The sequence below is a fragment of the Stegodyphus dumicola genome, chromosome 9 (assembly GCF_044657685.1).
Source record: "Stegodyphus dumicola isolate Sdum_Otavi_A_Nest chromosome 9, ASM4465768v1".
Classification (NCBI taxonomy): domain Eukaryota; kingdom Metazoa; phylum Arthropoda; class Arachnida; order Araneae; family Eresidae; genus Stegodyphus; species Stegodyphus dumicola.
The window spans coordinates 103,640,229-103,651,744 of NC_140776.1; the positions used below are offsets into that span (position 1 = coordinate 103,640,229).

General features: G+C 32.8%; 1 protein-coding gene across 5 annotated transcripts in view; it reads left to right on the top strand.

Annotated features, from left to right (window-relative positions):
- The window catches only part of LOC118201777 (uncharacterized), a 132,360-nt gene extending 120,844 nt beyond the window's left edge, over positions 1–11,516 (top strand). For all 5 annotated transcript variants that reach the window (XM_085823846.1, XM_085823847.1, XM_085823844.1 and 2 more), the window contains 3 exons: positions 1,322–1,428; positions 2,710–2,857; positions 8,787–11,516. In XM_085823846.1, coding sequence (XP_085679972.1) covers positions 1,322–1,428; positions 2,710–2,857; positions 8,787–10,515 — 1,984 coding nt within the window. In that variant the 3' untranslated portion in view covers positions 10,516–11,516. The remainder of the gene's footprint in view (positions 1–1,321; positions 1,429–2,709; positions 2,858–8,786) is intronic.

Here is an 11,516-nt window from a genome sequence, read left to right on the forward strand (position 1 = left end):
TTTTGTAAAACTTTAAAGGAAATTTTGATTAACAAACTCACCAATTTCAAAGCGAGCAGTGGCAACACTGTACGGAAAAAAAAAAAAAAAAAAAAAAAAAAATTAGATACGCTTTTTTTTGTGACTTTACTGTTGAACTAAATTTTAAGTTGCATAAGTATAACGAAAGTAATATTTAATAAATAAGTTAAAATGCAAAACGTTAATAATAAAAAGAGACAAAAAGAGTTGTAATTCATCTTACTAAGAAAACTAAGCATTGATACGATGAACTGAGAAGAGACTGAAAAAAAAAAAAATAGAAAAAATGTATGCCAGCACTTCACATTTCACCGGGAATTTTAAATACCTGCTGTTTTGAAAATTTTTGCAATTTTGCTGTTGAATTGTATACGGCGTAATTGCAAAGAAAATTATCCTTAATGATAAAGCTAAAAAGACAAAAAGGAATGGGTTAGCAGGAGTGAGTGCAACAGAAAACTTGTAGACTAGAAGCTCAGCGAGAGCGTAAGAAAACCTTAACAAACCTATTTTGCCGACCTTTAAAATCTGAATCTTTTCAGGTTTTCTTTTTGTTACATTTTGTTTACTCATGTTTCTGTAAATTTTTTTACTGTGCCTTAATTATTCCACCTCCAAAGTTTAGTGCAAATCTAAACGTTACATAAGCTACAGAATGTTCGGAGAAAGGAAACATCATTGAGAGTATGTATATTTGTCTTCGGGCCCCTGTGATCGTTGTGAATTTCCCACTTTAGGTCGTGAGTGAAAGTCATCGGTTTTGTAAATAATATCAGTTGGATTGAATAATTGCTACCGGAAATTTAATTTTTATTATGAGTTCATAATCACATTATATCTGTAATCTTATCATCATAAATCCAACAGTGATTATTATATAATTTATTATATTAATTCCTTGTGCAATCAGTTACGTGCAATAGTTATTATCAAAGATACAAAAAAATTTTAATGATTTTGATGAACCCAGGTAGTAACTGCATGTTGGTTTTAAATAATTTAATTTATTAATCGGCAGTAACAACACATTTTTAAAGAAAATTGGTGAGTTTTATGGTTAAATTTTCGTTTTTCCACAATGAGAGAAACATGCATACATACATACAAACCATAGAGATTCTTTAGTATTTAATAACAGAGATTATAATTTTTTAGGATATTTTATGTTAAAATTTGCCTTCTGAATTAAATGGAAATTTTTAAATATATTATACATTTAAATTAGAATGTTTCAGCTAACAGCCAAAACTATTTTAGCCTAAACCAAAGCTCAATTTATGAATTTTTTTTCTCTTTTCAGCGTTTTTCAGTTTACTGGTTATACGCCGCAACAAATGATTGAGAAAAAACTTTACCACTTTGTTTACGGAAAGGACATCCTTCAGCTACAAAAGGATCACGAATTACGTGAGTAAATTAAAGATTCTTTCAATATTTCCACAAATTTGCAGGAATGCTATAAGCATGAAAAAGGATGTTTTTCGGCCCGTTTACCTAATAAAAATTTAATAATTTTTTTTTATATCTTTTAGAATATGTTCAGTTGTTTAAGCATTTTACAGCTACTGTCATTTGCATGTCCCTCCCACTCTTATTTACGAGCTTCACAACCCGAAAAATTGATAAGAGAATACCTTTTAAAAACTGTATATACCGCTTGAGTCTCCCTTCTCAGTTCGAAAACTCAGAAGGGCAAATCACGAGGTATATACACTTTTGAAAAGAAAAACTTATTACTTGATCAAAATGTGTAAATGAATGGAGCAATTGTACTACTATTATAGTTAGTTACTGTCTATTATTATTATTATTCCACACTTTGCTACGTTACACTGTTTAATATTCCATAATCAATCTCTAGTTAGTTCTTGAATTTGGATTTGAAATACACTTCTTTTAATATTCGGTTAGTAAAACAATACAATCGGCCAATATTAGTCAAGCGGTATATTAATAAACTGTTGGCATGTTTGGCCAACTAATAATTTATTGGCCAACTAATAATTTGATTTAATTTGATTGGCCAAATTATTTGATTGGTGTTGATTTATTTAGCAATTTAGACATCAGATTTTTGTTGTTGTCCTTATTGTGCCACTGCGGAAGTTCATTTTGTATTGTAGTGGAATTCCTCGGCGATTAAGAAAATTATTAAAATTAGTAGTGAGAATCTAATTTTTATCATATGTGGGTAATAGATCCACAAAAGATTCCAAGCTGTAGCATTAAAGGCAAAGACATGCAAGTAGATGTATTTATCTTTATCTTGCCTGAATCCATTGATAGCATTTTAAGCGCAATTTAATTCAAAGGGTAATTACTGATTTTATACCCAAAACAGTTTAAATTAATATTTATAATGACTTCACGAAGAAAATTGTTAACATTTGCAAATGTCTGAAATGCTATTATTGACTATACGTGAAACTAAGATAATCAACAAAACACTGAACATGTCATTTGGTTTTGAAAGGAAGTACCATGAAGCAGGTTTAAATTTGTTTCATTCTTAACATTTATCAGATAAGTATGCGAAAATTTTAGTTCTGAATTTACGAACTCTAGTGAATTTCATTTCATTTAAAAATAGAAATATCCTTATTAGTCATATTTGAATTTTTTTACTTTTACGCTAGCTACAACTTCAGAAAGAAGCTGAGCGCTTTCATTTTCTCCTTTTCTTTCTAGTGATTAAGAAGGGACAAGTTGTGAGCAAATACTACCGTCTCTTGACTAAAGGTGGGGGCTGGATTTGGATTCAGAGTCATTGTACAGTTGTGCACAGCAGTCGAACTTACAGATCACACAGTCTTGTTGCACTCAATTATGTGCTAAGGTAAGAAATATATCTAATAGTTTTCCAAACTTTGAGTGCTGAATGTTACATTGAAGACCAGATTAAAACATTTAAATGCCTTAAACCTTTAAAAGATTTTGTTGCGCCCACATATATTTATACGAGACTTTTAACCATTTCGTCACTCCGGATCTTGTTGAACTGCATCATGTATTCCATGGTAAAACCGGCAATGGCAAATTTTTGTGATGCCCCTTTCCTTGATGCCCTAAGCACGTGCTTGCTTAATGTGTAATCCAGCTCTGGTTATATCATTCAAATATGGATAAAGTTAGAAGGAGAAGACTGCTAACCATTTCTTTATCGATTTCCTTTGAATCCCTGCAAATAGGCCAGCTGTACAGTTCCTCACTTTCTTAAACTTTAACTTCTGGAATCGTAATGGCAGTCGACGACTTAGCGTCTCGTCTTAAGTTCTCAGTAGAAAAATTACGTCAAAGCAAAGGAAAGTATAAAATGAACTTTTATATTTAAGCATCAGCCTGACGGTTATATGTTTATTAATAATTTATTACAGTTTTATGTTTATTAATCCACTATCTTATTATTATTTTTATCTATACTGTCAATTAATCCACTATCCAATGTGGATTATACAATTATTCCACTATCTTATCATTATTTTTATCTTTACTGTCACTTCTACTTTCATCGTCTCCCACCACGATGCAAATTGGCTAAGGAACAGCTTTTGGCAATGACCGCTAATCTGCTTTGAACTATTTCTTCCAGCTTCTAGCCTTACCTGAATCGATTTTAACCTTCATTACCTATATTTTGCTCATGTGATTCGAGGGGCTGAGCCAAATATTAGGACTTTACCTTGTGAATTTATACTTTAATTCCTCTAGTTTTATTTTGCATTCTGCTAAATCTCGCAAGAACAGTAATTTGTTGTGTTAATTATACGAGCCGGGAAAGTTGTGATAAAATGGTTTATTTTAAACATTCTTCTGCTTTCCGAGTTATTTTTGCATTAAGATTAAGACAGGGCAATAAATCGGTGGCTGTCTACACGGAGCCAAAATTTAGCATTAATAGTTAGGTTCCGTACATTACAACTTATTTAATATAAGAACATTTAATCTCCGTAGCTTGCTGTAAAATGCTGAATTAAGAGTAAAATGATGTTGCGAAATGCCCAGCTGCGGTAAGATAGCCTCCCTGCAAAACGGCAAGATAAGGCAGGGGTGCCAGATTTAGCGAAAATCGCCCACTTGGCGACAAAATTGACAATACGCCGTAGACAGAACGATAACATTCTAGGACGAATTCTTACCGTTTTATCCTAGAATGTTCTCAAAGGCAGGTAATAAGCTATATAAACCTTGCCTGCATGTGCAGTAGCAGTATATCAGTAGTGTATCGTCAGTGTATGAGTGTGCCTTGAATTGTATCGAGAGTAGGTTGAGTTCAATAGCAGCGAGAGCGACCGAACCGAACAAGGATGTTGCTCGTTGGATAGGCGCACATCCTCAGGACATCCCTCAAACCTCCTCCCGAGTGCTTAATGTCACATCCTAACTAAGTCCCATCGACAGCGTGCGGGATGTTATTAGGATATGAACTCCTACTTACTACATCCTCAGGACATCCCATAAACCTCCTAAACACATCCCATTATATCCTAAAAACATCCTATCTATATGTCCCATTGACAACGTATGAGATGTTATTAGGATTTAAAGTCCTACTTACTACATCCTCAGGACATCCCGTAATATCCCAATTTCCTCCTAAACTCATCCTCCTGAGTGCTTAATGTCACATCCCAGTATATCCTAAGGACATCTTATCTAGGTCCCACCGACGGCGCATGGGATGTTATCAGGATTTGAAATATTAGTTACAATATCCCTTTAACCTCTTAAATACATACTCTCAACTGCTTAGTGTCACATCCCAGTATATATACAGAGGAAACCTCCAGTGAAAGTATGTGAAGGTGTGATGATCTAAAACCTACTTATTTTACACAGATAGTCTCAAATCGTTCTCCTATGGTTACTATGGAAAAATCAGAAATGTTGAAAATATTTATACAACTTATTTTGTTTTTAAATCTGAATTTGTGAATATATTAAAACTGAGCAAGGAAATTAAAATGAATTATTAATACAAAATATTAAAACTGAAAATTTTGTTTTTATTTTTAAGACATTAAAAATCTTTCGATCATTTCGATGCTAGGTTCAGGCTCGGCAGGGACCGTGCTGATACTATTTTATCTGTGGGGGACGTTATACGGTTTAATTTCGAAGGTTGTTCTTGGGGCTTTGGCTTCCCCATGGTCAACACTTGGGAACGGTCTACGATGTACAGGTAAACCTCGTATAACACGGTAGATAAGTTCCTAGAAACTGCCGTGTTGTATGAGACCCACAGCCAGTATAAAAAGGGGGGTTACGTTCCGAAAACTTATTAAAAAATATTTTTTGTTAATTATACATAAACAACTTAATTTTTATTAAAAAATATATATGTATGTACAACACAAAACAAAAAATATTGCATATTTTAATTTAACGCAACTTTAGTTTAATAAATTTCTTCTTTGTCATTGCTCAGTATAATCAACAGAGAACGTTTTTTCGGTGGAATGAGATCATTCATTTTCAGAATTTCTTTTTTCGTTTAAAGTTCTGGTATTTTCTTCCCTCTTTAAAAAATCTGTTATTTTACTTTGCTTACTAGTTCTTACCGGGTCATTTTAAATTTCTCGATATAAAGCTAGACAGTTTTGCAGCTCCCTTTTGAATTTTCGGCTTATTTCAGCGGAAGGGTCTGTTCTCAGTAAGCCTTCTTTTAATTTTTTTATGTTAAATTATTAACTTCACAATCTTCGCCAATGGTAGTGCCCTCAGAATCGATTTGATTTACAGCTTCGGATGCCATTTCTATCCAATCTTCGTCAATTTCTTCTTCCGCTAATTAATCTTGAACGGTCTCAATAGCCATGTTCACTAAACCTTTGCCTCCGATTGATTTAGCAAGTTCTAGTATACCACCAATTTTCTTTTCTGACGATTCGCGCACGTTTTCTTTTTCAGCTGACGCACACGTTTTCTTTTTCAGGGCCATATATTCTTCTAACATGCATTTAACGTTGATGCTTTCAGTTCTTTCAGCGACAGAGATACGATGCCGATTCAGTTCTTGATTGGAAATGTCTTCCATTACATTAATTAATTTTGAATCGGTTACGTCTAAAATCTACTGAAATGCTCTTCTTATGCAATATGTTTTAAAGATATAAATAATACCTTGATCCAATGGTTGGAGTAACGAAGTAGTGTTAGGTGGCAGAAACAGTATTTTGACACTGGGATGATTCAAATCTTGTGGGTGGCATGGGGCATTATCTAATAGTAATAAACGCCTTGAAACTCAAATTTTTCGGATTTAAATAACGTTCAGCGTCTGGCACAAAACAATTAAAAAACCAATCTTTAAATATATTCCCGGCCACCCGAGCTCTTGGATTTGCTTTCTAATATACTGCTACGGTGTTTTTATTTACGCCTTTAAGTACACGAGAATTTAAAAATCTATAAACTAACAAGGGTTTTGTTATAAAGTCAAAAGTTATACTGCACGAAAGTAGCGTTAGACAATTTTTAGACACCTTAAATCAGGATGCAGTTTTTTTCTTTTTTCGATATAAAGGTTCTACTGGGTATTTTTATTCCATCAAAGTCCACTTTTGTCGGCATCGAAAACTTGAACTGCTGTGTATCCTTGATCTTCTATAATATTTTAAAATTTTTCAGGAAACGTCCTAGCAGCTTCATAATTAGCCGATGCAGATTCTCCTTGAATTATTATGCTATGAATTGCAAAACGCTTTTTGAAATTTTCAAACCAATCTTTACGATCTTCTTTGAGGTGTTTGAAAATTCTGAATGCTTTTTGTTTAATGATATTACCATCCAACAAAATTCTTTTTTGACAGGTATCATCAATCCAAATGCGGTTGTCGAAGATCCTGCAAAAACTGCACTTCTTATTTCTTTTTCATTTTTCTTAATAGTTCGGACTGTTTCTTCATTCCAATGAAAACGTTTTCCAATATGAGATGCCTTTTCTCCTTTTAAAAGACAGTCCAAGATTTGTATCTGTACTTCTAAAAAAATGAATTTCCTCTTAAACATTTTTTTAAAATCTTTACCGGACATGTTTGAGGACTGAAACTTAATGTCTTAAAGATGAAAACGTCATTTTTTAACACACCGTGACTCGACGGAAATATTTAAAGCCTTCTTTTCAGCTTGACCATTTAGCTTTTAATTATTAAGTCAATACTTGCAGCTCTCATCTCCTTAAAATGCAACCAGGATTACGAAATGACTTAAAAATTGTTGATGTCTGTTCATGTCATAGATTTTTAAGTCCTGACATATGCACACATCATGGATTTAAAATGCATGGATACATGAATTTAAAATTCATTGATATATGCAGACATTGGATGTATTTATGTCCTCATGCCTACATACGCGTGGAAACAGACAAATGCGTTCAAAAAGAAGATAATTATTATTATTTCCCATTTCATATTTTGCTGCCCAATTATAACTGATCAGTTTCTTTGGCACTGCAGAATTTTATTCAATATTATACTTTTCTTAGGGAAAATTATGATCAATACCTATATTATTTAACTTTTTATAGAAACTCTTATAATAAAATTAGTACATACTTGTTGGATTCCGTATTTTAGAAACCATGAATGTCATGCCACATTCATTTTCTGGAAAATCATCAGGAGATACTAGAATAAGACATTATTAGAAGCATTCATATTTTAATTACAACCACTATTACAAAGATGTATGTATGATACAGACAAAGCGAGAAGACTAAAATATAACATTCATATTTTTTATAAAATGCATAATCGCTTATGCATTTTATAAAAAAAAAATCTGAAATGTTTCAGATTTTAAATTACGTCCAAAGGGGCGTTTTTTTAACGTTTTGAGTGTTACCTTTATTTATTAAATATCATGTTCTTTGCACTTAAACCATAAAATTCAGTTCAAGAGCAATATCGCAAAATAATGTTAAATTAAGCATATCTTTAGAATTTCCGATATACAACAGTCTCGCGAGCTGGAGATAAAAGTTTTTTTTTTTTTTCTATATAACGTTGCCATTTCTCGCTTTTAAAGCATTGAGTTTGTAAATCAAAAATTCGTTAAAGTTTTACAAAATATAAAATCTATAATAAAACAAATTCCAAATTTGGGATTTCAGATGCCCATATTCGCAGTAGGATTTCGTCATTCAAAATTCGATGGCTCTATGTACCATTGTTTTATCACAATGCGAGAAATAGACAATCATTTATGCAGATTTTTCATTATTTAATTTCTTCAAATATAATGCAGGACTCTAACATTTTGTGGCAACAGTTTGAAAAGTGAACCGACGTTTATGAGTCCGACGCAAAATCGCAAAACGAAAACAATAGTCCTTCAGGGACAAAGCCCCTTTGGACTAATAATGTTTTAATGTCATGCAACAGATGGTTAATATATACTTCATATTTATTTGGCAGCAATTTCTCGCCAAAAAATGCATTAGTTTTATAAAGTTAATATAGTTTATCTTTTATCAGTTATTCAATTTTGATAAGCTACATACTATTGCAATGAATTTACATTGTTATCTAATAATATTTAAACATATTTTATATGATCCTTAATATAATAAAATAAGAACTCTAGGTGATAGTAGAGATTGAATAAATCTTGTTAATTTTTATAAGACTTATTTGCTGAATTCCTTGAAACAAAGCGAAAATATAGGAGCAAAGCACTCTTAGATATAAGAACAGTTTTTATTATTCAGTTACATATTTCAAATATTGTCTGTTTCTGAATACTGAACTCATTTCTTCTTTTAGCGGAAAAGAAAATGCAGACGTGGTGATGGACAGAATACAGGTTGAAAAACACAAGTACGAAATTAATTCCTTTAAAAGTAGCTGTGTGGAAAATGGCATAAAAAGACCTCGAATCAACCAGAAGAATTCGTCGAATGTAGTTCAGCACCAGAAACGGAAAGTCTGCAGGCTAGAATCAAGCTATTCAGGGGATGTATGGGAAACAAACGATAATCGAAATGTGGCAAGAGACATGCGATCTGAGGTTAATGGGAAAGATTTTACATCGCTAAAGGAATATTCGGAAGATATGGGAAGCACAGATGTGCCTCTCGAAACCATATCACCTTCTATATCGAGCAATATATTTGATTGCAATTCCAATGTATCATTCGACGCAAATAACATGAATGCTATTATAAACAGCGAACAGCCCTGCTATCAAGAAAGAAAACTGTCCCATCAGAAACATAGTTTCTGTAATTTTGCTGAATCATATGATAGCAGGATCAGCTTAGAATTATTTCTCAAACTTTCTACAGATAATCGTGAATTTAGTCAAATGAGAAATACGCACATGTCTACTTATGACACGAATTTTTTAAACTTGGGTTTAAATAATGAATCATCTAGGTTTCAAGTTTCTCATACGACAGATGGAATGTTTATCAACAGCCATCTTCAGATGATGAATAACACTGCTCCTGATAATTCCTTGCCAGTCATCAAAAAAATTTGTAACACAAATTCCAATCAACTTCATTCAACCATTGTAATTCCGACCAAAGATGGAAGTACCAAGGGAAATTCATTGATGGTTCCACCTATAGTTCTGAATACCCCATTTGCAGATACTAATTCTTGCAGCACTATAGAGTGCAACCAACCAAGGTATACATATTCATCTATTACCTCTTCTCATTATATGGAGTTTGAAAATAGCTTGTCATCGCAGTTTAGTGTTAATAATGCAAGTAAACTTTCCATTGATTCTTCTATTAAAAGCTGCCAAATGGTTGAAAATAATCAAATTACTTGTTCTAATAGTTTGCAAGGAAATCATCAAAAATATTCCACAATAAGCTCTAACCGATGTATAAATGGAATGAGGCGATTAGATGTTCCTCACACTTCCATAAAGCACCAGAGTACTAGACTTAATATTAGTGAAATGTTGAATACCGAATTTGGAAATTCCATGCCATGCACAACTCCTCAAAATTCATGCTCCTCGCATAATTCAGAAATAATTGTTAATGCACCTGTTCCTTCCTTTCATAAAGAATCTTCATCCTTAAATTGTGAACCTAAATGGATGATAGAAGCTTCTACAGGAAATAGTAATAGTAATGCATTAACAAACAGTGATTCCGAAAACATTTCTTTAATCGTACCTGGAATCTTAAATTCGTTAAATACCTATTCAGATACAAATAGAACTGATCATGTTGATAAATCATCATGTTTGTATAAAAATATTCCTAATTCTTTTTTAAATACTGTGGCATCTGAAAGAACTACTTCAAGCCCCGCTTTCGAGTGGTCTGATTTGATGAAGCGATCAGGTGCTACTGAACGTACAGTTACATCTACTTCATCTTCAACAAATAGTGACTTGTGTGATAATTCTGATGCAAGAGATTTCAGTTTTGCCACGGAAACGTTTTCATTTGTAAGTAGTGATAATTCATTCATCCCCGGCCTTTCGTCATATGTTGGTGATTTTTGTAATGCGGTGGTAGGAAACTAGATGACTGGAGAAAAATACAGCTTTGTGATCAGTGATGCAAACAATAACTCTAATTCGAAAAAAGAAAGTGACCAGATAAGTCAGTCATTTATTTGCTAAACGATTGTCCTATAAACAGAGACAGCAATGTTTTAGTAACAGAAAAAAAAAAAAAAAAAAAAAAAGAATGCAAATGTGTAAGAAATACATGATTAAGCAAAGCCCAATCTGTGCTAATATACAACCTGCGAAGTTCAGTAGAATTCAAGAAGGGATAGCCAAGAGCTACAGAAGCAGAGTGAAATCCTGCCGATTGACAGAAAGTGAAGTTGGAAACTCACGTTCTATAGATGGCTTATATTAAACAGAAGAGTCAATACTGGTAACATATATTGATGACAACAAAACTTAATTCTAGCTTGTAATTTATCAGTCAGTCAAATCATAATGATGGCAAAACATTGTAGGATTATAAAGAATGAAAGGGCTTCATAAAGGACTTCGAGACAGAAAATATGTTCCATTAAAATTACGTAAAGAGTAAATTATATAAATGTCCTGCTGTTAATGAAGTAAAAACACCGGTAAACGTCGTATGTTCGATGACATTCACGAACGAAGGATTAAAAATAATTCTCGTCAGCTCTTTGGTGTTTAAACTTGTTTCCTGAATCACGACACCATCAAATTTGTGCTTCGATAGTCTGCAATTGCATACTTTATACATCTCAAACGGAATAATATAACCAATGTTTGCAAAAGAGGGCTACAAAGAAACAATTCAAAAAATGTAAAAGCGAGAAAGAAGCAATTATGTAAAGCATATTTAATAAAAAATGCATGTTCTCCTTTCACCATATTTGAGGCCACTTGTATATTTGTTAACTGTAGTCGTAAGGTCTTTTATTGTATGCGGGTTGTTTCTATAGACCAGACATGGTCAACCAGAAGCACGCGAACCACGTACGGCTTTATGGGCCACCCTTTGCTTGCGATTCGTTTTCAATAAAAATATTTTTTCT